Below are 26,994 nucleotides of genomic sequence, written 5' to 3'. Positions count from 1 at the left end.
TGTGCACACCGTGATTTACTAAAAGCATATGTTTGCTTGTCTGCAGATGAAAGGAATGAATGGGTGACTGAACTGAGGAACTGCACCGGGGGGCCCAAGCGCCCCATAACTTTGATCGCAGGCTCACCTTTGACCCCAGATTATTTTGGCTATTTGGAGCTCAGAGGGCTACGATCCAAACTTTTTACTGTTGTTGCTTCAGATAAAGTCCTTCTCTATAAGAGCGCGGATGTAAGAGACTTCTTAGGTCAAATAAATATGTACAGTATTTTGGCATTTTTTTATTCAAACAATTGTTCCAGAAAAGTTAATGAGCTATTCTTTCATCCTTTTTCTGTACTCAAGTTAATATTATTTTCTTTGGTGATGAAAGAAATAACTCTTGATCTTCCTTCTAGGATTATCGCATCGGAGTGGGAATCACATTTATTGACATGAACGTTGGAAATGTGAAAGACTCAGATCGTCGTAGTTTTGATCTCACCACACCTTACCGCATATTCAGGTAATCTGATTAGATTTATTTCATAATAAATGTATATTTTTCTTTTCATTTAAGTTCCTTTTAATGTTTATAGCTGAAGGCTAATGGAGGCCCAAAATTCTGTTTCTCAGAAAAAGAGAATGTAAGATTATAATAAATAAATGTCAGCCTGTTGAAAGCCCCAGTACAGTACAGTGCATGTTCTTAAAACTTGGTTTGCGCAAATTACTGCATCAGAGTGACATGGCATGGTGATTGCTGTTGCTCTGCTGGTGTGTTCAGGAAGCCTTAGTCAGTAGCCTGTAGCTCTGCATTGTTGGCTCTGTTGTCTCATCCTCCACAGGGTAGTTGATGCTATTCCAATATATTGAAATGCACCTGTATATGCAAAATGCTTTTTTTAAGCCTACTGTGCAACTGTCTCATATTGGTGATGGTTTTTCTTTTTTATTGTGAAATATACATAATATAGTTATGATTTTTGTTGCTTTTGTATGAATTTAATATTGAAATATTACTTTTGAGCAAGCAAAATATATCCAAATGGTTCCTCAGGTAGCCACTTTTCCCCCCCTGAAATAAAAAACATTTTTATTGAGATTTTCCACTCTGAAAATAAAATTATGCATCATTCTGAACAAGCTTCTTTTATAATTACTACATGACAATAACATGCAGTAATTACATATTACTACATGTTGCCAAGTTGTAGTAGAGCCTAGAACTAATCCAATTCAGAGAAATAAAAAAAAAGAAGTTGAAATAGCAAATAACACACCTTCTCAAAGCAATATTGGTAATTGAGCATTATCAAACAGATTGGATACAGTTATACATGTCCATTCAGCATGTGGCACTGCAGGTACCAGCAAATCAAGAGTCCAACAAGCCCTCTGACAAGCCTAAGTTTTTTAATAAAGTTGATGAAATGACCCCAAATCTTCTCAAAAAGATAATTGTTTGTATTTCCTAATATATGCTATTCATTTCAGTAGCAAATTAGAGGTATAACCACTGGGTGGCGGTAGGTTTATTGACATTCTTTCAAGCCAATGCTGTACACTTCTTTTTTGCAGATAAAAGGCTTATATCAATAAAAGTGCATTTTATTTTACTAAAATTATGCTACCTAGAGTACAATTTGGCACATTTACACACCTTTTTAAAACTAGCAAACAATCAACTTTGTTTCAAACTGCTATGTAAAAGCAAGCAATGACTTTAGTTTAGTATGGCATTTCTACATCGTAAACCAGTGGCTGAATATTTGAGTGGTATTGCTAAAGTGTTTATAGAAATGAGATCTGATATCTTGCTGTCAAATTGCCCTGATCTGTCCTATAAGTGTTTGGCTAGGTTTCTGTCAAGAATTAAAAAAAAAGCTTTTTAAATGTGGGAGGATAACGCCTGTGCACAAGCATGCATGTTTTTTGCATGAGTGGTCTTTTGTCTGACAGTGTAGGCTGCAGCCTGACAGGATGGGGATCTATGAAAAGTCCTGCATTTATTTATAGATTATTTGCTGTGAGTGTGTTGTGACTGAATCACTGTGCCTTTTTCTGTTGGTCAGAGTCAGATCACATCAGAAACTTATGTCCTGGTTTCCATTTTCTACCACGTCTTTCGGGTTTTGGTTCCATTTCAAGATAAGATCATTTTAGTTGAACAGCCAATCATTTTCGGCACTTCTTCATATATTTTCTCCTTTCTATTAAAAGGTTATTAAAATTGTTGTTTTTCAGAAGAATTTGTAAAATAGTTTGTTTATACTCTGGTTAATGCTGCATCTTTTATCCTGAAATATGTACCACCTTTTTACAAAAACCTTTTGTTTAAAGTTTTTAAAATATGGTTTAGAACACTGCGCTTTTAATTAATTAATCAATCAATCACTCAAATTTTATTTGTATAGCACATTTCAGCAGCAAGCCATTTCAAAATGCTTTACATAATATCAAACACAGAAACACAAGGCAACATAGAATCAACAATCAAAACACAACATTAAGTCAAGTTCCATCAATAAATTTGTAATAGATTACATTTCAAATACAATCCTAAGCAGGTGGGTTTTTAGTCTAGATTTAAAGGAAGTCAGTGTTTCAGCTGTTTTACAGTTTGTTCCAAATTTGAGGTGCATAGATGCTGAAAGCTGCTTCTCCTTGTCCTAAAGACATTAGTCCTTTAATCCTGGAAATGTTCTTCAGGTGATAGAAGGCCGACTTTGTAAATGTCTTTATGGCTCTGGAGGTTCAGGTCAGAGTCCATCACTACTCCTAGGTTTTAATGATAGTTACACGTCTTTGATGCTGCTACACTTACCAGTAAATTATTTTCCACGTGGACCTAAACATATTTTTATCAAAATAGAGTTTCTGTTTTTCATTTTACCATGACTGCAGCTGAAAGAAATGCTGGGGATGTTGAAAACAAAAATAATTATAATTCGGATTTGGATGAATTGTCAATTCAGCATCATTCCATGTTCTTGGCTTGCCTGTTTCCACAGTTTTATAGCCGAGTCAGAGCAGTCGAGGGAGCAGTGGGTGCAGGCCATGAGGAACGCTATAGGAGAAGCGCTGTCCAACAATGAGGTGGTTGAGCAGATCTGGAGGGAGCCTAGCAACAGCTTCTGCGCCGACTGCGGCGCTCCACAGCCAGATTGGGCGGCCATCAACCTTTGTGTGGTGATCTGCAAGCAATGTGCAGGTTGGTTTCTATCTGCTTCAAGTTTTGTTTTGTTTTCTATTTGTATATTCATGTCCTCAATTGAACCATTATTGTGATTTCTGTTTTTGTCGGTGAGCAGCAACATATACTAAATACTTACTGTGGAAAAAGAATATGCGCCTCTTTCAATTAATGGGCTTTGCACATCAGAACATATAATGTTTTTAGGTCTTTCCCAGGTTACAAGATTGTTTTTTTATTTTACATTGTTCAGATTTGCAGAGGTGTCTGGGATGATCACTGTTTCTGACTTCACTGGGGAAAACTGTCAAATCTCCAACAAAAAGGGTTACATTTTATGGTTCAAAAACTGCAAAATTCTAGTAACAAAAAAGAGTGTCATTTATTTTTTGCCACAACTGTAGTAATGTGATTTGACAAGCCAGGTTTTGTGGCGCAGATGAAGTATTTAAAATAAGTCGTACATGATCAAGATTTGACTTGTATTTGGATGCTGTAGGAGAACACAGAGGACTCGGTCCAAGTATCTCCAAAGTACGAAGTCTGAAGATGGATAAGAAAATCTGGACAGAGGAGCTTATCCAGGTAAACAAGCTGAAAATAATCACATCATTAGTTGAGACTTCATTGTGCTGCAAGTTCGTGAGTTTGTCAGTCATTCACTGAGGATGATCCCAATTATCTACATTACAGATAGTCTGATGAACACTAAATACCTACTTTCTTCGTAAGAGCCCTATATCTCTTGATAGCTCCTTGGAACAGGGTGCCCAACTTCAGTCCTTTAGAGCCACTTTCCTGCAATTGGAGGTGTATTGGAGAAGCAATGCATCCTAAATTTACAGAATCACAGAGCTGAAGGACTGGACTTGGGCTGCCTTGTTTTAAAGTGACCATAGAACTACCAAATTTTATAGAGCAATAACTGTCTAGTTCACATAAGTATCAGAGGCACATGTACATGGCAATAACTTATTCATGTCGCATGATTTTACATGCATTCCTAATTAATTTTAATTTCAGTGGATTGGTAACAGTGAGTAGAGAACAGGTTTACATTACATAAAGAGCTTGTTGCAAGATGAAGCTTACAGCTCTAAAACTGTTAAATCTATGATTATCTTAATTGTTATTTTTTTCTCTAACGTTTCAGATTTAATTATTCAGATTTAATCTATTCATTTATAACACAGGTTTTCCTAAAACTCGGGAACGAACTGGTGAACAGTTTCTGGGCCGCTAACGTCCCGCCAAGTGAAGCCCTATCGCCCTCTAGCTGCAGTGAAGACAGACGCCGCTTCATCTCTAACAAATATCGCCAGGGCAAATACAGAAAGTACCATGCGCTGTATGGGAACCAGAGAGAGCTCAACAATGTAAGTTGAAATTACTATGCAAAGTCTTTGGTTCGTGTATTTCAACAGGAAGGCTGATCAGAGTAAGCCAGCATTGCTGTTTCATTCATTTGAGCTTGTAGTCTTTGTCTGTCATGGAAAATGCTGGATTTGGAAATGTTGGTAATCTTTTGAAAATCTCAGCGTTGGGGATGCACTTTTTTTTTTTTTAAACATACACATAGACAACCGCCATGTTAGCAAAGCTTTAACTGGATAACTGTGTTGATTCATCTCATGAAATGTGTTTGGTTAGCACAAATTACACAGAAGCTTGTTCTAACCAAATTCTTCTTGAACATCATTGTTGAGATAAGCAAGGAACGACATAGACACATCCAAAGCAGTACTGGGTTTGGTCCTTTAACAGCAACCACAAAAAGGGACTCCATCCCTCGTCAATAATGAATTGGGTCAATTGGTTACTCTATTTTGCCCTGAGGTGCGGGTGTGTATGTGTAGATGGTTGTTTGTCTTGTGTGTCTGTGTTTCACTGTGATGGACTGTCCAGTGTATCTTACTTCTTGACCATTGACCACTTGAGACGGGCGCTAGCACCCCTCCACATGACCCTCCAAAGACAAGCAGGTGTAGTGGATGGATGGATGAAAAGAGCAGGAGCTTCTGGCCAATATCAAGGCATCAACTTGCAAAGTCGAGTGTCCTTTAAGTCATACTTGATATATACACATTTTTTGTAATGACTTACTTAAGGTACCATAGTTATTTTATTGTGCAATAAAATGGCACTATGTAGCAGAGAAATACACAATACCACCCCTTTAAGATGTGGCATATATCTTTTGTTAACTAGTCTGGGGTGTTGAAGATCACATAGATGAAGCTAACCTCAATAACTTCTAGTTTCAGCTGGTACCTGTAATATTTTTTCCCCATCAAAATAGAGGAACATGTATTCATCCTCTTTTTCCTAAAGATTGATGCTCTTCTTTATTTTACGACCAACAAATAAGAATTAAATGATTCCTGAAATTACAACAAATTTCCTTTTTTCCATTTCTAGTTAACTAAAACATTTAGTAAAGTTAACTGTTTTCTAAATGTCATGTAACAATTGCAGCTTTAAGTGAGTTTCATTTTGTTGGATACAGTGCAAAAGCGTCTTTTCTTGTAAAGGTTCCTACCCCCTCTTAACATGAATGTACATTTGTGAAATTTAGTGTCAGAATAAATTAAACAAAAATGATTTCATACTGCTAAATGTTGTGTTCTTGCTCCTTTTACCTGGGAGAAAATGTTGCAAATCAGATTGGATGTAGAACTACAGCAATCCTCTCCAATCACTGTCTTTCTGTCTTTGTGTCAGAAAGACCTCTGAACCTACAGTCTGCTGTAGGACATTGTGGAATTATGAAGGTTTTTTTGTGGTTTTGCTGAGATTCAGGATTAGTGGTCAAAAATCTTAGCGATTCAGTTTAAGTTTGGTCTCTTAATCGCGACTTAACCCACATGCAGCAACAAGGTCACACACAGTATGTTGTTGACGCACATTTAACACCTGACTATGAATTATTGTTTCCCCTCCCTAAAGCGTGTAGGGGTGTGTGTGTGTGTGTGTGTGTGTGTGTGTGTGTGTGTGTGTGTGTGTGTGAGTGAGTGAGTGAGTCAGGTGTTTGCAATTTGCAGAGGGAGATAAAGGAAGTAAAAAAATTTTTTTTAACTTCTGGTTCTACTCTTTTTTTCTGTTGATGCGAATTTATACTCTTCTGCACAGCAGTAAAACAGCTGTATTGGCTTTTGACAGATAGCTGACAGCTATTCTACCCGTTTTATTGCTGTCAAAGCTAAAATACTTGAAATTCTTTAGTCCAGCACTTGTTCTTTTCCCATTGGGTGTGTCTTCAAAAATATTTGTTTTTATGCAATTTTGTAGTTATCCTGGGAAAGATTAGAAATAAGTAGACAGTAAGTTCAGCACTAAGGGTGTTTTATGTAGCTATACATTTTACTAAATACAGGTATATTGGTTTAGTCCTGCCTTATTTTACTGTTTCTGTGTTTTTCTTTTTTTTTCCTGAATATGACATCACTACTCACTGATTTAACTGGAATGTGCTCTAACTCCGCCTCTCCCTCCCTCCACTGCTTTTTGTCCTTCTCCTGTCCTCATTGTTTGGCTGGAACTGCTCAAGAAAGTTGATCTGCTCCCTATTGGCTTTTTGTCTCATCTGTAAGTTGCTTGTGAACTGTGTCTGATTTAAAGTTTTTGTAATAGTATATTTATAGGAGTTTATTATAAACCTGTTGTTAACTTCTATGAGTTGACAGTTAAATTGAGCTGTGTCTCACAGGAACTGAAAACCTGAAGCTAAAATCTGTGTTTGCAGGAGAGGGTAGTGAAAATGTTTAGTGTGCCTGCAGTCTGGTTTCCACACGGTTGATTTTGTTAACAGTACGAGGATAAATGTGTCTTCTTAACAAGGGTCGACTGTGTGTTAGTGGACTTTGAGTCTAAATGCTATCTCTGTGAAACTGTTCAAATGAATGTGAGACTGTGTTTATGTTGCATAGTTTTGAAGCTGCAAAAAACTGTTACGTTGGTTTGTGCTTGTGAGAGCACAGCACACTGAAGTGATTGTGTGTATTTTCTTCACTGGAGTGGGCTGGGATATGTTAACATGCATATTAATGTGCATGTGTGGGCATGCTTATGTGCCCCTTTTTTGTTTTTGTGCATGTATACTCATAAGTTAACACCATTTCACTGCCATTTGCTCTCTCATGACCGGCATGCGGCCAACTATAGATCACCAGTTCAATTAATGTTTCATGCAAGAGCGATTCATTACTAAAAGTCATATCACTCTGCACTCTTTACACAAAGAAGGCCTAGCTCTATTTTGTCAATAAGGCATCTATAGCAGAATTAGATTCCTCAACTAGTTGGATAATTGGGATCTTCAGGAGGAGGAATGGGCAAAAATGGAAGGAAGACGGATAAACAAGAACAAGCTTTATGCAGGTTGGTCTGGCAAGCTGTAGACGTTCAGAAAGATAAAACCAGATCTGGCTGAAGAAGGTGGAAAAAAAGTCAAAATAAGAGCTTAATTACATACATTTATGGGAAACAGGTCTTCCAGCACTCTGAACCTACAGAAGCAGAAACAGTAAGTTTTTTCACTTGTAGATATTGAAGGTGTGCAGGAGAATGTGTGGACAATTTGGTTCAGATCTTGTCCTTCTGCCGCCAGTCACATGCTCCTTCACAGCGAGGGACTTTCCTTTGGAGATGCTCTCACACAGTTGGAAGTCTGATGGTGTTTGGAGTGTCAGTCTGTAGCTTACAAGAGGCAGGACAAAACGCAGGAAATTACAGCTGTGATTTCTTTGCAACATGTTGGGTCAAGCAGATGTTGTGTTGATTGGACAGTGTCCATAAGACATTCCATTGGAATGCTGTGTCCGCTTGTATTTGCACAGCTCCTTGCAGCACATGTTTAAAACCTGACTTTAAAGTTTTTATTTAATTGCACAATTTTAGCCAAACCAAAGGTGGATGACAGCTCAATTGTAAATTTTACCAGTGGTCTTCATCAGTGTGTGGGTAGAAGGATTTAATTTGATCTGGATTGAATTGTGGATTCTGAGTGGCGAGCCAATAGCAAAATGAAGCTTAAGCAGGTATGGTCTAACTTCAATGGTCTCTGTGTTAGAAAACTATTCTGATAATTAGGACACAGGGTGGGGGAAAGCCTAGTGATTAATTTATTGAACTAAATATAAACATGAGCCAGTTGCTCTTTGAAATTGACAATGCCCAAGATTGGTAAGACTTGTCTCCCTTCAAAGAACTGTAAATCCCATCCCTATTCTAAAGATGAATGTTCTTACTTTCTGGTCAGAAATAATAATGGCCTTAGAGTTGGAATTCCAACTTGGAGCTCAGCATGCAGCCCCAATTTGAGCATGCAAAATAACCAACCGTTGCTATTCCCATTAAGTTATTTATTAACTTTTATGGTGGTTTGTGTCTCATTAATCCAATATGAAACATAGTGAACTATCTGTTTATCTATCTATGTTCCTTTCCTGCTTAGACACATAAAATGGAGAGAAATTTAGTATCTTGTATTGGTAATAGATGTTGGTTTTCCCACATGCAGCCAGATCATTCTCTACTGGAGTGAGACTTCAGCTTTCACTTCCACATGACTCAAATTGACAACATTTGCTTGGGTGTCCAGCTGCTTTTAAAGAAATGTCACTTGTTGCTTTCTAACTGTATTCAGAAAACGGGTACGTTTTTAAAAGGTACAGGGCGCTGTCTTTTGGCTTCTGCACCATAAATGTTTGTTTTGCGCAAGTAGAATTATTGGAATAAAGTCAAATTAGTCTTTCTTGTAACCAAAGGAAAATTGTAGTAGGCTTGTTTCAGTCAGTTGAATGGCATTGACAGCAATATATGTAGTCTTAATACGCTTATAAAGTAGGTAATAGTTTTAAACTTTTTTATAGAGGCTTCAAACTCAAATATTAAACACAGGCGATTGATGAAGACAAAACCACTGAAACAATGATATGATATACCAGTGTTATTGGTCACCCAAACAATGTTCTAACTGTCTTTGAACAGCTAAAGACATCCCCCCATGTGTCTGGCAAACTGTATTTGGTTTTTGAAGAGGACACATGCTGGTTTGGCATCATTGAGCTGAGAATCCAAAGACAGCCATTCATTGGTCTAACATCCTCTTTAGTGTGCTGTTACATAAAGCTGGGCATAGACTTCTTGAATGTACAAAGACAATGTGTCTGAAGATAAACAGAAAGTAAGAAAAAGTTGTCAACAGTAAAAATTGTACAATATGACAATGAGTTTTTGATATCCTGACCAAGTGAGAACATATATACATAACCTTGCTACAAGCAGAGCCAAACTTTTTCATGCTCAATCTTCTGTTGTTTCTTCTATTGTATATGGGCTTATTTAAACATAAACAGAAGCAAACAAAGTGCAAAAGGGAAAACCTGAAGCCTGTTCACATCTATGAAATTTGTAATATGTTCCATTTCATTTACTCTGTCTGAATTGTGTAAAATAATCAGTGAGAGCATAATAAGCTACTTTTTCCTGTGATGTCATGCTTTTATGTTGGTTGATGTTTAATTGTCACCTGTGTATCTGGGGATTACTTTTCAATATGCTATTTATAGAGTATAAGTGCTCCAAAGCTTGTCAGGTGAATCACCTGAATTAATCAGAACATTGGTCAGGCTGTCATCAGTTGGAGCCACTTGTAGGATTTGGCTTGCTAAAGGAAAGCGAATCTTTACCGTTGCACATAGAGTCTGCATAGTGTATCATGAGAAGCATAATTATAAAGGCATTGTTACTACATGTTAGTCTCTCTTTAGTAAATTCCACATTAGTGTTATATGTGCTGTATATGTTGCATGTGTGTTACAATGCACATTTCAGAGATTTTTAACATTTCTAAAAAAGATCAGTGGCAGCACAATTTAGCTGTTGATTATACTACTGTAGATGTGCTGCAGTGCCAAATGTATCAAAAGGTATTGCTTGAAGCAGATGCGCAACAGTATTACGGAGTATTACTATCTGCTGTATAGGCAAGGAAATTTTATTTGTATAGTACATTCTCAGCACATTAAATTGTCTTTGACAACAAGACAGTACAAAGTCCTTTACATGATTAAAAGGAAAATAAACTGTATAAAGACTCTGCTTTTTATAATCTGAATGTTTATTGTATTTATTGACTCAAACTAACCCCAGAGGTTGTAAAATATGGGTTTTTATTGGCTTGTTTTTCCGTTTTGGGGGTTGTAAAGTTAGGTTCTCAAAGAAAATCTAGTTTTCAGTTGGCTTACTGTTGCTAATTTTATTATATTACCTTTTTTCTATTTCAGCAAAGTGACTCATTTTCCCATTCACACTAGGATTTCAGACAATTATTTATTTTCCAGCTTTTTACCCTCTCCCTTCTCCTTTTGGTGTTTCTTTTTTCTTCATTCTTCTTTTTTTAATCTGTCTGTATTTTCACTCCTCCCTTTCTCTGTAAATTGTTCCTGGTGACATAATGCTGGAGCAGGCCTGTGTTGTTCTCATCTGGAGTTAATACACAAGCGTAAGTGTGTATTACGCTTGTGTATATGTGTGGCTGTGTGGGCCTTCTTTCAACATATTGTGCCTTTGAATGTGTTGGTGTCTGTTTCTATATAGTGAGTTTGCAGCCAAGTATAATCATTAAATGAAAATAGAAACTTAAATCCTTTCATCTTCTTTTCATGACATGTTCCTTTCTTCTGTTTCCCCTCATCTTTTCATTTTCTTCCAACTCTGTCCAATGGAGCAGCAAAGGGCGGATGGAGGTCTGTGATTTTTAAGACACACCCAGATAAAAATCTCTCTCTGCCTCTCTTTCTCCCTGGGGAAACTGAGCAAGATTCTTGTATTCCCTTCATCTGTATGTGTGCATGCGTACAGGGGTGTGAGTGTTTGTGCGGGGGGGGGGGGGTGCGCGTGTGTGGGTGTGCTAATACTTTGCTCTGTTTCATAGGGAGCAGATGTTGAAGGGTGAGGTCTTAAACACTCAAACAACCCATTTCCTCATTGTACTTTGCTCCAGTTGGTTCCTATCAATCAGTCAAAGGGAAGTTGATCGGCTTTATCTGAGCAGCACACTGACCCGCATACACTGCTCTCACACGTGCGTCCACATGGAACAGCAGACTGGATTTGTTTAGTTTACAAAGCACTAAACACAGTTAATATAACAATCTCAAAACATTATGATACCATTTTCCATATGTCCAATGAGTGAGTGTTATTTTTCCTTTACAATCTTCACTGCATTACAGTCTGATCATGTTGATCAATTTGGAAAAGTCAAAGAAGTCCTCAAAATGGGAAGTATTTAAGCACTTTTCAAAACTTTTATTCCTTTAGAACTTACCCTAAAGGAGTTAGCAATTTACTAAATTACTAGAGCAATCTAGAAAGACCTATTTAATAAAATGCATGTTTTTAGACCAGTCAAACAATAATTTTCTTATAATTGTAACTTTTTGAGACATTGTCACTCATACTTCAACCTATGTCCTCTGGCATATCTGCCAGACCAATGGCCCGCTAATGATGTTACTTCATCTCAAACTATGCTATGCAGACACTCTTTCTGCACTGATGAAGATTGATTTAGCTTGGCATGTCAAATGCTTGAAGTGGCTGCCAAAGCTGGGGTCTTGTATCTAGTTTATGTTACCACTTCTTTTTTTAGAGTACCCCAGAATTTTGCCAAACAAATAAACACACTTAAATGTGGTAGAAGTTTCTTCAACACAAAACATGTGTTGCCAGCCCAAAGAGTCTTTTGTTTTTAATCAACTCTGTCAACAAAGCATGGAAATTCAAAAACTTCTACCTTTATACTTCAAAATAAAAGTTTCATACCTAAAGACATTATCTTTATAATAAGAGCTGATCAGCTTCAAGATTGTTCTTTAACATTCAACATTCACTGTATTGTTATTCAGCACCACCCCAAAGGCACAACGCAGAACAAAATTACACTGCACAAGGAATATAAAACATATAAAACATTTACCCCCCCCCCCAAAAAAACATCAGTTTTAAAAAGAGGCACGCGTGAGACAGACTTTAACTTGGCCAGGAATATCATGTTGCTAAACTTTGTGTTGGAGTGATATTGTTTCTGAGTAATGGATTTTTACACTTTGCACATCACTTTACTTGGTTTAGGTCACAAGATTATTAATGTGGGAGTGGGGAACACTGGTCTTGATCCTTTACAGGTTCACAGATGTTTTTGGCACTTCATATATTTTGCTCTTATTTGTATCACCAGCAAATAACACTAGCAAATATCAGTCTCCTTGATTGTCAAAAACAAGCATCCGACCTGAAATGAACCATAACTGTCGATACAAACCCCAAGTTTGTAACTATAATTTCTGTGTTTGGGGTGCGCTTCAATTTGTAGTTTTCTAGGGTTGCACTGTTCTCCATAAATCATAGTTTAAAACTGAGTTGATAACTAATCATAGCTGTGTTCTCATAACAACCATGACCTTTGGGTTAATAGTAGCAGCTTATTTAACATATAATGGAAAGATTTAGTAAGAGAAAAAGGGAGGGACAGGAAGAAGCGACACACTCACTCCACGGACCAGCACTTGCAAATTTTTTGCTATTGATCCCAATGGTTCTGCGCATACAGCCTGTCATGTCTTTGTTTACTGTTCTGATTGCTCAAAAGCATTCAAAACAGGTCTTGTGAAATTCTTTTCTTTTCTCTTAACTTCACCATGGTTCAAGTGATCAATACTATCACTAATTCACTTTATTTATCTTTGCTTATTCTTTCTGTTTTGACTTTTATTTTCCCTTATTACTTCTAGAATAACGTTTTCCAGAAAATGTGTCTCCAAACTGTGACTTTGACAGGCTCCATACATAAGTGTAACCATTCTTCTATCCATTAAGAGCTGAATGACTGATGTATGTGCTGTAAAATCCAAAAGGAGCTGTGAAGAAAGCCTGATTTACACAAACAGTGTTTGGCAGTTTTATTGTTGCAGTAATGTGGCGTGTATCATGCTGAGTCTCATGAGATTGTGCTCGTCTCCAGATGCCTGACCACAGCTTTTGTTCAGAATTATATTCTTTTTGTGTCTTCTGGGCGTGTGTTTGTTTGTTATGTGTGTGTGTGTGTGTTAGGGGTTTTCTTTTGCAATTTTAATCTGTGTTAATTGGTTTGTTTGTCTGGATCTGTGTGCAGAGTTTTAATGGCGCTTAAACATAGGAGAGGCACAGTCTGGATGTGTTGGTGTGTGACGGAGACTTGTGGAATTTCTCAGTCTGATCCAAAACAGCTTATTGGGATTATCCCAAGATAGATGCATGTGTGTGTATCTTAGTGCAACTGCATGAATCAGAGGTAACTTCCTGAGATCTTAAAATAAAGGAATAAATAAAGAAAATTGTTACCAAAATGAATCTGCTTTTATATCTTCACTATCTTTGTTTTTCTGGTGTTACTAAAATATATAGATGTTATCATAGAGTTTCTAGTGTGTTATCTGGTTTTGTTTTGCCATAATAACTTCAAATATCTTCATTATAAGCCAAGAAAGCAGCTAACTTAGTTGTTAAAGGTAGGAAAAACCCCATCCTGAATCATTTACAACAGTTTTTAGTAAATTTAGTTTCCTCTGTGTACAAGACTCACTAAACCAGTGGTTCCCAAAGATTTTCTGGACCCCCGTATGCATTACAATAAAATCCCCCCAAAAAAGAAAAAAATATCATCTGGGCACACACATCGTTCAACCAGACATAAATCTATACACATATTTTGTTTTCAAACTCCACTGAAGTTTATTTCACACTTACAGGTTGCAACAAAACACACTACAAACCCTCTTTACAGTGAAACACTTTTGTGTAACTGTCTTTTTTTTTTCATTCATTAACACCGCGCCCCCCCTGCAATGGCACTGTGCTCATGATCCTTGAACTTTCTCACGCTCTGTAACTTTACAATCATAAACTTCTCTTTATTGGGATTTTATGTGACAGACAAGGACACAGAAGTGTATAATTGTAATAAAAAAGGTAATGATTCATGGTCTGAAATTTGTATTTAGCCCGTTTTACTTTAACTAAAATTAAAAGCCTTCAGAAGTCATCCAGACTGTAAGCAGTTTATAAGTGTCTGATTTAGTGTCAGTCTAAATATATTTATTCTGTGAAGGCCTCAGACTCAATCGTGGCATTAACCTTACCAGGTAAAGCAGTCATGAATCTTGTTTTGATTTTGGCAACGTATTAAATGGACTGAGTGTTTTTAAATCGTGTCCAAAATATAATGCACACATCAGTCTGTCAATGGAGGGGAGTCCTTATGTGGTAATGTTTAATCTGCTCTTTACCCTTTTTTTCCATCACGCCTTTCTTTTCACATTTCTGCTCTCTTGTGATGTTGATTTAGATTCTCAGCTATTTCTGGAGAAGTGCTTTGCTTGTTTGCACACGACTTGACATGGTGTGATATAACTGGAGATAATCATGTTATTTGTGCTCTTCAATCAATCAAATAAAATTTTATTTGTATAGCACATTTCAGCAGCAAGGCATTTCAAAGTGCTTTACATCATATCAAACACAGAAACGCAATGCAACATAGAATCAACAATCAAAACACGACATTAAGTCAGGTTCCATCAATAAATTTGTAATTGATTACGTTTCAAATACAATCCTAAACAGGTGGGTTTTTAGTCGAGTTTGCATCCATAAAAGGTTTACCTGTTACACTCCTACTGTGTTATATGGAACAAAATACCTATTGCTATTTTTATTCCCACTCACGCTCACAATCACACAGTTTAAAACGATGTAAACAGCCTTTCAATGGGCTTCCGGCACGAAGTTCCGTACACCTCTTTCACGGAATTTCGAGCAGGGACTCCGCCGTCCCTCATGGATTTTTGTGCAATTCTATGGTACCTGTTAGTGTCTAGAATTTACAGGGTTTGTGTTACGCGCAATGACCCTCAGTCACTCGCCGTTTTTCTTCCTGCACGGGGCTCTGTACACCTCTTTCATGCTTTCATTGACATGCTCTTATATGTTATGTATCTATTAGCATTCCAATCAGACTAGATATGTTATTATTTTACCTTTTTGTCTTATTATGCAAGAAATGAATGAGAGATTTACATGTTTTTTGTGTTCAGCCTCAGAAATGAGTGGAGAAAAAAAACGTTATCTGGTTTCATTGCTTATCTGCAGATGTCTTAATCTAACTGCGCTTTTACTGATGTATCTTGGATTTCGGCTGTCTCTCTCCAGGCCCTCTGCATAAATGTGCAGTGCAGTGATTTGCTGGAGACGCTGAGCCTGATTTTCTGCGGTGCAGATGTGAATTGTTCAACCGGTATGGCAAATTGTCCGTCCCCTGAGTCCCTAGCCAATGCACATTCCCAACCTCTGCAGGCCGAGTTAATCAAACACAACCTCAACACAGGTACAGCATTTGACCGCTTTCTGGGCACCAGAAACGTGTCAATTTAAAGTTGTACATAACCATGAAAGTTGAATTAAAAATGAAATTGTCATAGTTGCATTACACGAGGCTGAAATTCTTACTGTACTGATGCATTCTATGTTTGAATGGGTCAGATAAGAGATGTAGATAAATATGAAGTTGTTTAAGTACCTCATAATCATCTCATCTCAAACTGCTATGCCATTTGTGTCAACGTCTATAGTTGTGTTTTGGACAAAGATAATAATCTGTGATAAGATGCAGACTTCAAATTATCTTCAAAGTTTCATTAGTTTTGCAGATAACTGTTCTTTTTCACTTTGTGCCTTTGCATTATTTTGTTTTTATATTGTTTTTAGAGCTGCCCCAGTTACAGGTGGAGGCTGATATGGATCTGAAACATTACCCACCGCCGCCTTGCGTGTCTTACGAGGGCTACTTGTTCAAAACTGCATCCATGGGGCGGGCTGTGGCGGAGCGCAAAGTGAAAGAGGGTATGTGTAAAAAATCTGTGAACCAAAAGGTTTATTAAGTAATAAGTTTGATTTTTGTTATGTGAATATATTAAACTGGTCAACAATGATATTTAATGAACAATCTAATAGGCTAAAAATAAGAAAAGTACCCTTCATGCTGAAAATTTATTATAATGCTTGGCATTCTGTTTAGAGTTCAGTCGTCGTTGGTGCATGCTAAATGATGGCATCTTCAGCTACTATGAACACGACAAGAGCACCAATCCTAACGGGACACTTAAAGCATCGGAAATTGTTTGTTTGGCTGTCGATTCGCCTGAGAAACACGGGTAACCACAAATGTTCCTTTCACGTGATTCAAAAATTGCTGTAAATACATTTTAAACCAGATTCATTTCAATTCAAAAACACTTTTGATCCCAAAGGGAAATTAAAATGCAGTTTAAAATTTAGGCGATAAGTTCTATGTTCATGAGATGAACATGTTTTGGTCTGAAATGTGCAGACTGACCCCAGAACAAAAGCAAAAGACCTTACCTGTCTTACATGCCTGAAGCTGGCAAGACAGTGTCATTATCCACAGTAAAACAAGTCCTGTGCTGATATGGGCTGAATGACAACTCAGCAAGGAAGAAGCCATTGCTGCAATAGCAACATAAAAAGCCATATTACAGTTTGCAAATGCATTCCAGGATAAAGACCTCGATTTATTTTTGGAAACTTGTCCTGTGATCTGATGAAGTTAAGCTTGAAGTGTTGAGCCCTAATGACCAACATTACATTTGGAATAAAAAGGAGGAAGACGGCAAGACGGAGAACACCATCCTAAATGTGAAGTAGAGGTAGTTGCAGAATCATGTTATGAGGAAGTTCTGAGGAAGGACTGGTGTACTTGATAAAATAGATGGCACAATGAAGAAAAAACATTTTGTGGAAATAATTAAGCAACATTTAAAGACATCAACTAGGAAGTTAAACCTTAGGCAGAACTGGGTATTCCAGGCTGACATTAACTTTCATCATACCATCAAAGTAGCTACAAAGTAAATTAAGGACAACAAATCCCTTCAGTTTTGAAGTGGACAAAACAGCGTTCTGATTGCAGTCACATAGAAAGTCTGCAAAGCTGAAAAAGTGAGCAAGAGAGCTTACATAACTTGACTCAGTTACGTTTAGTCAGGAGGAACGGGTCAGGATTCCAGCAAGCTATTGTGAGAAGCTTTTGGGTGGATAAACAAATTAATGTGTGACCCAAGTCGTGCAGTTAAGACAATTCTACCAAAGACTTAAGAAAAGTATTCACATTATGCATTCGAAGAAAGTAAAACAAAAGCTCTCATACCAGCATTTCACTAATAGAAATGATTTTGTTATTTCTAACTGACCTAACATATTTAGTCTGATTTAATTTCAGACAGTGAGGGGAAAGAAGGTTGTATATTTTTTTTAAACTGTATGTAAATGTCTGGTTTCAACAAGTAATTATAGCTTAAACCAAACACATTGATAAACATTTTCTAGGAATGTTTCAACGACATTATATTTTAAAAAATATAATTCTTTGTCAACTGTCCAGTTCAGGCTAATCAGGAGCTAAACTGGGGTCAACATGGGGTTGATCACGATTTATAGAACTGGAAACATTTCTTTGCAATAAAATCAGAAAATTGAGTCTGGAAAAGTTCTGAATTTTAAAACAAAAAATGTAATTGAGTATCTTTTCTGCCGTTTCATTCATGATCTCTTTGTGAATTACAGGTATGACTTTACCTTTGAAGTCTACTCAGAATCTGAGCGTATTTATCTGTTTGGCACTGATGAACCAGACAGCCACAAGGAGTGGGTCAAGTGTATTGCCAAGGTAACATTTCTGCACCACTATGCATAGCCAGTCCTTCCTTTTTCCATTTATTCACCTGAAACTGCAGAGCTCTGATTGGACAGGAGATATGCAAATCATGCCATAGAGGAAAACGGTATCTTGTTGTCAGAAAAAGTGTTTTCAAATAGCATTGTTTAATCATCAAGGTGTGATAAAAGCCCTCCAGAGCTTCTGCTGTTGGCTGCTGAAAGCCAGTAAATGTTTCATGCAGAAATCAAGCCACCAAAGTATGTGCTAAACTGGGCTATTATTGGAAAATTGGATGCGTCAGATGAGGTCAGGCAGAGAGGAAAAAATGTTGAGGAGCCACATGATTGACTGCTGACTTTATAAATGCCCACTGTACTTACTGTGTATTTGTAACAGCAATACATGTTAAAGTTTTTATCGAATGAGGTATGAGAAAAAGAGGAATATATTATTTCTTTCTAATTCATTTTCTTCTGTCTGCAGACTTTTATCCCAGCCACAGCAGAGCCTTTGCTAAGACTGAGTTTTGAGCGGATCGGACGGCTGAAGTGTAAAGATGGCTTGAACTTACAGAAATCCAAGGTCGGCTGGTTCGCTCTGACTGGCTCTACTCTTCATGTTTACCTGGAGAACAGCAAGGGAGAGGAGATCCACCTGCGTAAACTCAATGAACTTTGTAAGTGAGACATAAGAAGACAAACCCATAAAGACCCTTTTACTCTATAGAATTAATATATTTGGAACAAGGATGGCAACAGGCATGTGTTGGTCAGATTCAATAATCATTTCTTGTCCCCTTACAGCAATTCAACAAGACAATGAAGTGTTGGTTCTTGTGGAGAAAGGCAGGTGAGGGCAAGTAGTGGTGTAAAATCCTATTTCTAATTTTCTAATTGCACACACCTTTCTAAATAGAGAAATTAGAGAAACAAGAAAAAATGCTTCTGTATATATCACCTGTTTATTTTCTTCTTTTGACTGTGTCTCTGTTTTTATTAAGGACTCTGTATATCGAGGGAGAAAGGAAGTTGGACTTTGCCGGCTGGTGTGGGGCTATCCAAGCAGCGGCAGGGAGCGGAGGAGACACACTGAGTCAGCAGCAGCTCACAGACACAGATATACCTGTCATTGTACTCAGCTGCATCGACTACATCACGCAGTGCGGTGAGAGACATCTTTTGGAATTTGTTCAAGTAAAAAAGGATGAAAAATATAGTTCTGTTACATCATTATTCACCATAAAATTAGATTTCTGGTAATGAAGAGTTCCAGAAATATTACTTTCTTGACACTTTGGTCATCTCTACAGTATTTTGGACTTTAACATAACAATGACAACAAGAGGGGGAATGCTTAAGGCTATAAAGGTTTGAAAAGTTTCTGTTCAAATCAAAAGCCACAAAAATTTCCTCTCAAGACATTTTGTTTCTGAAAGTCCTTTTAATGAAAAATATGATTTTTCCAGCTGTATAAAGCGTAGAGAAAATCCTTGCACATTTTTGTGAATACCGCTATACAGTGAAAGCATTGTATTTTTTACAGTGAGAATTTCTCATTAGCCCATGCCTAAAAAACGGATTGTACTTATGAATTTCTAGAAATATATTTAGCTTGATGTTGCTCAGGTAAAAACCAACATCATAAACGTTTTTTGAAGGAAGCATTTTACTTATGTCAATACACGTGGTGTGTTTTCTTATTTTGTGTTATCAATTTCCATAATCAGTTACCCTGCTGTAATTTCTTTTTGTATTCATGCCAGAAAAAATAGCTAAAAAGTGTCTGAAAAATCTGAATCTAAATGTTTAAGTTTGGAAAACATCATATTCCATTCTAAAATGTGACATGTGGACACAAACTATAATTCTTAGAAAAAAAACATCCTCATGCATATAATCCTTTGTTAAAGTATTTGTATCACTTGATTCTTTTTACCTTTCGTCTCATGACAGCCATATGTTTTTATGTATTTTGGGGTTTTTTTTATTTATAGACCACAAAGTAGTGTATAGTTGTGAAGTGGGACAAAAAGCATACGCTGTTTTCAAAATTCTTTATGAATGCAAGTCCTTGAAGTGAACAGTGGACATCTGTGGCAAGGCCTTGCCACAGATTCTCGATTGGATTTAGATAGGAATGTTGAGTTATAAATATGCTTTGAACTAAATTATTCCATTTTTACTCTGGTTGTATGTTTAGGCTTTAACCTGATGCAGGATTTTCTTCTGGAATTACGCATTTAATTAGCATAACTAGCTCCATTCATCTTCACATCAACTTTGACCAGTTTCCCTCACCCTTCTGGAAAAAAAGAACCCCACAGCCTGATGCTGTCCTCACCATGTTTCACTAAGGGGATGGTGTATCCAGGTGTGATATGCTGACATGAGCACCATTATATACATATTTGCTTCGTCCCCTGCATAACTGGGAGCAAACTTTAACTAGGACTTCTTATTTACAACAATGGCTTTCTTCTTGGTACTCGCATTCTCGCACCTCAGCTTTAGACAGCTGCAGCTCCTCCAGAGTTACTGTTGTTTTCTTCATTGCCACTAATAATTTCCTAAGTAAGTGACTTCTGAAGGAAATTGGTTGCAAGGGAGATAAATAGAAATGCAGGGCACGTTTTTTTAAAGCTTTTCTTTAATAAAAATACATTGAAAATTATGAATGACTTTCCTTCCACTTCAGTTATGTGCTACTTTGTGTTGTCTGTCACACAAAATCCCAGTGCAAAGCATTATTCTCTTAGTTTTACTCCCAGTGTATTCGGCTGTTCTGTAGTTATAATCTGCAGTGCTGAGAGAGTCCCACCTGTGTCTGTGAACTCATGTGACTGTAACAAAGGTTCAGTCTGTGGGAGAATCAACGGACCACACGACAACAAAGAAACTCTGTTCCACCTCCATTTCTCTCCATTCTCCTCTTTTTCTTTGCTTGTGTTTTGTGTTCTCCATTTTATCTCTCATCTGTAAGGCTTCCTCCCTCCCAACCACCCAACAGGGAAAACAGATCCTGTTTCCTTGTTCATCTGCTGTTCCAGCTAATGCAATCATCCATTACAACGTGATCGAGTCCTGCATGTTTATTCATGCTTTCCCACACATTCTCTGTCTCTGCTTATATGAAAGGAGGAAAAATTCATGTCATACAGGAATGTGTTTTTCACACAGTTAAACACAGATTTAGTGGAAACGGATATTTGATGTTGGCTGCTTTTACTAAGCAAACATCAAAGAAAAACATTTCTTTTTTTGATTTACTGAAGGCTTTGTTGTGGAAGTGGTAGTTGCACATGTTTTAAATACTGATGTTTTCAGTTAATTCTTTTAGTTCGGAAAAAACAACAACCAGCTGACTGAGAATAAATTGTTCCCAACACTGGAAACAAATGTTTAATGAGTAATTAAATCTTCAATTGAGCTTCAATAGCTTCAGCTTATGGTCGGATGTCACAGTTTTGCACAGTTCTTTGAGCTCAGTTAACTTTTCTTAGCCTGTGCTCAGCCTTTTAACTTTTTTCTTGTCTCTTAAAGTTTGGGAAAGTATAACACTTGATTTCAATATGATCTGGATGGGAATGAAGGGTGAACAAAAGAATGTGAAAAGAATAGAGATCCAGACTTGGAAATTAAGTAGTGAATTTCCCAGAATGAGTTTGTCTATCAAGATCTTTTTAGATGGACTGCCTCAGAACTTCCACCTCCAACATGATTACCATCATGTCAGCTGTCATGTGTTTAGCATTTTAGGAACAGCTGTCTTGGAAACCGAAAGCTGATGGCCGTACAGTTAAATGCTTTGTGACTCAGAAGACTGTTAATTTAATTAAATTTAGTCTATTGTATGTTGACAACTCACTAATGTCCTCTCAGGCACTTTAGGAGGCAAATGGATTATTTTTGTTCCCATCTTATTTAATTTGTTGCATGCTTGCAGTTTTGGTCATTAATAATATTTGCAGTCTATCTATATTTGATGTAAAATTACATGTAACCTTTTCATTTATATTTAATCAGGGCCTAAAACTGACAGTATTTGATCTAGTTTGACATGAAAGATGAGTAGGAATCATGCAACTTCAATTTAATAAATGCTTTCAGAGGAACAACAGTTTATATATCTATATATATATATGTGTGTGTGTTTTCATATGAGTGTTAAATTGTGTTTTATTTCTTCCAGGTATGACATCGGAGGGAATTTATCGGAAAAGCGGCGTGAACTCCCGTGTGGCAGCCTTGTGCGACAGATTCCGCCGAGATGCTCGTAGCCTTCGATTGAAGGAGGGAGAGCATCAAGTGGATGACGTCTCCAACACTCTCAAACGCTTCTTCAGGGAGTTAGAGGAGGGGCTGTTTACATCAGAGTATGCCTACAGCTGGCTCGCCATCACTGGTAATTTGGACACGACGGCGCACATACAACTAGGCTGTGTGAACAATTCCGGACACAAAATATTTCCAATAGACGTAGGCCCTGTGTTTAATCCTTGCTAAGATCCTTCTCTGTACAGCTGACATGTTCTCGTGAATGCGTCTGTTGTTTTTGGCTTCCACCCAAAGGTCAAAAAACATCCGTGTTGGGTTAACTATTGACTTGACTATTGTAGGTGTGAGTCATGCAGACACGAATGGTCGTCTGTTCTCTGTGTCTCTACTGGTACTGTGATGGACTGGTGATGCGTCTGGAGTTTACTCTGCCTCTCACCTAATCACTGCTGGAGATATGTCACCTTATAAAAGTGTTCATAATCCTTAAAGCTTTTCTATTAACAACCATGAAGTTGAATGTATTTTAGTTAAACTTCATGTGACAAAGCAGAACAAAGTAATAGATTATTGTAAAATAGATAGAAAATCTTACATAGTTTCCAAATGTTTTGAAATAAAATCTGAAAAGAGTAGCATGCACTTGTATTCCGTTCCCTCTGAATTAATCCTTTGTAGAAGACCCTATCGCTACAAGGCAGCTGAAGTGGGATAATCTGTCAAAGGACAGCAATTAAACATGCAGTCCACTCATCTATCCTTTGTGGAAGGGAGCCAAGAAGAGAGCATTTGTAGAAAGAAGACCATAAGACATCACGGTGGCACTTTGATGCACACTTAAAGCAGTGGTTTCCAAAATTCTTAGCTTCTGATTCACAAAGTAACATTGAAAGGCCGTGACCATTACTGTTGGTTAGTTATGAAAATATTTTTACTGAGACAATTAATAGGTACTTTGATGAGAGCAAAAACTGCATAAACAGCCAGTCTGAGGTTTTTACCTATTTGTTTTTTGTATTCATTTTTGAATAGGATCTCAAGATCCCACATTTGTTGATTTGTGACCCCAACAAGCCACAGCAAATGTGTGGAAGAAGGTTTTTAGCCTGTATGGAAAGCTCTTGTGTGGCAGTAAACTAACGTGGCACATTAACCTCCTCATACTGTACCATCCCTACTGTAAAACACTGTGGTGATAACAGGATGCGGTGGGAATACTTTTATTCATCTGGGGCACACATATTGTTCTGAGTCAATAGATGGCTAAATATAGGGGACTGCTTGGGAAAATTGTGTGAAGAGGCTCCAAATCTCATGAGACTTTGGGAAGGTTGACCTTCCAGCTGGAGAAAAACCTTGAACATACAGCCAGAGACACACAGGACTGGTTACGATCAAAGCATACTCATGTATAAGAATGGCCCAGTCAAAGTCCAAGCCTAAATTCACATGAGAATTTCTGCTAAAACTTGAAAAATTAGCACAAAAAAAAAATAATCAGTCTCCAAATGTCCAAAACTGGTGGAGATTGATCCTGAAATGCCTGCTCCTGTAAATGCAATTAAATGTGACCCTACAAAGTATTGGTGCTGGGGGACTGAGTACAATGTAGCCACACTTCCCAGAGCTTATTAAAAAAAAGGATATCCGTGAATCATTTTCCCTCAGAATGTTTTGCCCCCCTGTGTTGTCTGATGGAGAAACAAAAAAGTGAATGCCGTAGGTGCCTGTTCAAACTGTGCAATGAGTAAAATCTGAAGGAGGAAGAAATGTATTTATATCTTTTTAGATAGTTTCAAAAATATTCAAACTCAATCATTTTAAGTCAAATAATTTTTTCTGAATGTGCTGTAGCCAGTGCCATCATGTCTCACCAGCAATACTTTTCAGTCCTTTCTCTCCATAACTTCGCTCCTTTCTCTCTCATGTTTTCCAGCCTTACAGGATGAAAATACCAAAATCTCAGAATACAAGGCCCTATTGGACAGACTGCCTCGCGTCAACAAGGCTACACTACAAGCCCTCATCAACCACCTCTACTGGTGAGAGATCAATAGACAACTATGAGCTATGAGCTTCACTGACTTCGTGTGTGCGTGCTCAGATGGCTTATTTTCATTGTGTGCTTCAGCGTGCAGCGTTTCTCTGACCTAAATCAGATGAACCTCCACAACCTGGCCATAGTGTTCGGTCCCACTCTGTTCCAAACCGATGGGAAGGACTACACCGCCGGCCGAGCCGTAGAGGACCTCATAGAGCACTACACAGTCATATTTGAGGCGAGTCTCAAAAGGAATAACATGAGAAAGCTGTGCTTTTCTTTAGATTCAGTTTCATTCAAACCCTAAAGATCTTGGCTTTTTAAATTAACTGTAAGATCTAGCTCAGATGTAAGACCTGCTGCTGCAATTAGTTTTTTGGGGTAGGTCTCTAACATTTCTACACATTTAAAAACAGCCTTTTCCCCTTCTTTCCAGTATCAGTTATGTATCTCTGTTTTCAAATCCTGCGACAGATTCTTGGTTGGATTTAGGTCTGGATTACAGGAAAAAGATGTTAGACTTTACACATACTACTATTATTGCAATGCTTTTGAAGTTGACCATTGATAATCTTGTGTTTGTTTGTGAGTGAATGTGTTCATGCTGATTTGGTAGGTGGATGAGCAGCAGCTGAAGAGGCAACTGGAGGAGATCAAAGCCATCATCAGAATGAGAGACAACCTCAACACCAAGTTTCCTGTGAGCATAACTCATTTTTATTCTGATCTCAGCTGCTTTGCTAGGGACTTTCTGCCTCACAGTCAGGTTTTTGTCAAATCTCACCTGACTTGTTATATCTTTATCACCTTCATGCTGTTCGCTCGCCCATTTTCACAAGCTCAGACTTGATGGTATCTGACCAGTGTGGAGTTCAATGTTTAATTTTGACTTGCTTCCTTGTCGGTTTACAGACTTGTAGCACTGCTGATTACTAATAGAAGTATTGCATTTTTATAACTTTATTATAAGCTATGTTTCATGTGCCTCGGTATATTTATAAACAATGGCTGTAATTGCTAAGCAGTTAATGCAGCGGATTAATATGACTTATTAAACTGAAGCTACATTCATTTTAATCACATCTTGATTGCTTCATTTGCTTTACTTGTACTCAGGATTAATTCATCTTATACATATGCTTATGTTGATGCATTCTGTTGCACTTTATCTGACAGTTTCTGCATGTTTCTGTTTTAGTCACGTCCGAGATTCGAAGGTGACGGCCACTTCATCTGTACTGTATATCTGGAAGAGCGGAAGGACACAGCAGAGCAGCATGTCAAGGTAAAATGGGCTTTAATAACTGGCACAACATCCTATTTTATGGTTTATTGCCCACTTATCTCTCTTTGCTGCAATAGCTGGTTATATTAATGAACGTTTTTGTCTTTGTTACACTGATTGTAGTTTAACTCTGGATTTCCTGTTTTGCTCTCCTCTCAGATTCCTGGTTCAATGACTGCAGCAGAGCTGGCGTACGAGGTTTTGGACAGGCGCAACATTCCAGTCAAAGATAAGGATTACTGGAGCTGTTGGGAGGTCTGCGAGGAAATCGGTGAGATAATTGGAAAAGTGGCGAGGAAGGGGAGAAAGTGGAACAAATGATGACTTCATTTAATTTCTACGTGTGTGGGGGTGGGCGTGCGCGTGTGTGGGTGTGTGGGTGTGTGTGTGTGTGTGCGTGTGTGTGTGTGCGCATCAGTGGGGAAAAAAATGCAGGGGAAAGTCCATAGAAGAATTTTAGTGAACCCATTTTAGAACCAAATTAATTCTGAAGCTTGTAATTAAAGGGGGCAAACGGGGTAAGGGAAAACTATATATTTTGCAGGCACACAGTGCAATTTTATAGAACAATAAAGTAACCATGTTACCTTCATTTTTGAAGTGCTGTATATATCAAAAACAACTTTAAAGAAATTTCATTTTACATCATAACAACCTCCTACCTTCATATTATGATTGAACATCACAGTTCACAGGTCAATTCTTATCTTTTCTTGCCTTGTGCTGAGTCATTTAACTTCTTACCCTTTAAAGTTTGGGAAAGTATAAAGCTTCATTCCAATATGATTTAAATCTGGATAAGTATGAAGATAGCATAAGACTACAATAAAAAAATATTTACACTTCCAGTACTAATTAAATAAAGAATTTCCAAGAATGAGGTCCTCTAAACAGATTCTCCTCAACAGCCTCGTATATTGTTGACACAAAGTCTGTGCAGCTTATTTTTTTATTGAGGCTTTCGGAGATAAGCATCTGACTTATGCAAGCTAGAATATAATAACACAAGACATTTTACAAGTGCCTACAACCTATAATCAAAACACCATCAACTGCCTATTAAAAACCTTGCTGCTTTCTAAGACTATGTGGAGACAACCCTGCATACTGTGACATAAAGCTTGCAATAGTTCAGGCTTAATAATAGTTGTTGGTTTTATGAACCAATAAGCACTTCTGGCCAAATAAATATATTTTTTTAGTTTCTAGTTTAAAAATAAACATGGATTTATTCATCATGATGTAAGCTGTGTTAAAACAAGAATAGTGACAAAAAGTCTGTAAAGTGCCCCCTTTTCAGATTGAAAAACAAACCCTTCAAGAAGAAAGACACTTCTCAGCATTGTGACAGTTTGCTGTGCAATCTTTTGTTTGGCTTGGTATGTAGGACTGGCCGGGCCTCTGCCAGGAAGCTTGTTGATGGCTCATCAAATGCCAGTAAAA

At 37.5% G+C, this 26,994-nt stretch overlaps 1 protein-coding gene across 6 annotated transcripts in view; it reads left to right on the top strand.

Moving 5' to 3' along the window:
- Positions 1-26,994, top strand: part of arap1 (ArfGAP with RhoGAP domain, ankyrin repeat and PH domain 1) — a 71,174-nt gene that overhangs the window by 32,999 nt on the left and 11,181 nt on the right. For all 6 annotated transcript variants that reach the window (XM_028045114.1, XM_028045113.1, XM_028045112.1 and 3 more), the window contains 18 exons: positions 47-231; positions 399-505; positions 2,994-3,193; positions 3,675-3,760; positions 4,369-4,551; positions 15,428-15,602; positions 15,983-16,117; positions 16,293-16,428; positions 17,858-17,960; positions 18,435-18,627; positions 18,755-18,800; positions 18,952-19,115; positions 22,140-22,352; positions 24,162-24,267; positions 24,357-24,504; positions 24,883-24,966; positions 25,465-25,551; positions 25,711-25,822. In XM_028045114.1, coding sequence (XP_027900915.1) covers positions 47-231; positions 399-505; positions 2,994-3,193; positions 3,675-3,760; positions 4,369-4,551; positions 15,428-15,602; positions 15,983-16,117; positions 16,293-16,428; positions 17,858-17,960; positions 18,435-18,627; positions 18,755-18,800; positions 18,952-19,115; positions 22,140-22,352; positions 24,162-24,267; positions 24,357-24,504; positions 24,883-24,966; positions 25,465-25,551; positions 25,711-25,822 — 2,463 coding nt within the window. The remainder of the gene's footprint in view (positions 1-46; positions 232-398; positions 506-2,993; positions 3,194-3,674; positions 3,761-4,368; positions 4,552-15,427; positions 15,603-15,982; positions 16,118-16,292; positions 16,429-17,857; positions 17,961-18,434; positions 18,628-18,754; positions 18,801-18,951; positions 19,116-22,139; positions 22,353-24,161; positions 24,268-24,356; positions 24,505-24,882; positions 24,967-25,464; positions 25,552-25,710; positions 25,823-26,994) is intronic.

The sequence above is a fragment of the Xiphophorus couchianus genome, chromosome 18 (assembly GCF_001444195.1).
Source record: "Xiphophorus couchianus chromosome 18, X_couchianus-1.0, whole genome shotgun sequence".
Taxonomy (NCBI): Eukaryota; Metazoa; Chordata; class Actinopteri; order Cyprinodontiformes; family Poeciliidae; genus Xiphophorus; species Xiphophorus couchianus.
Note: the sequence above shows the minus strand (reverse complement) of the source record. Positions and strands in the feature narration are given on the sequence as shown.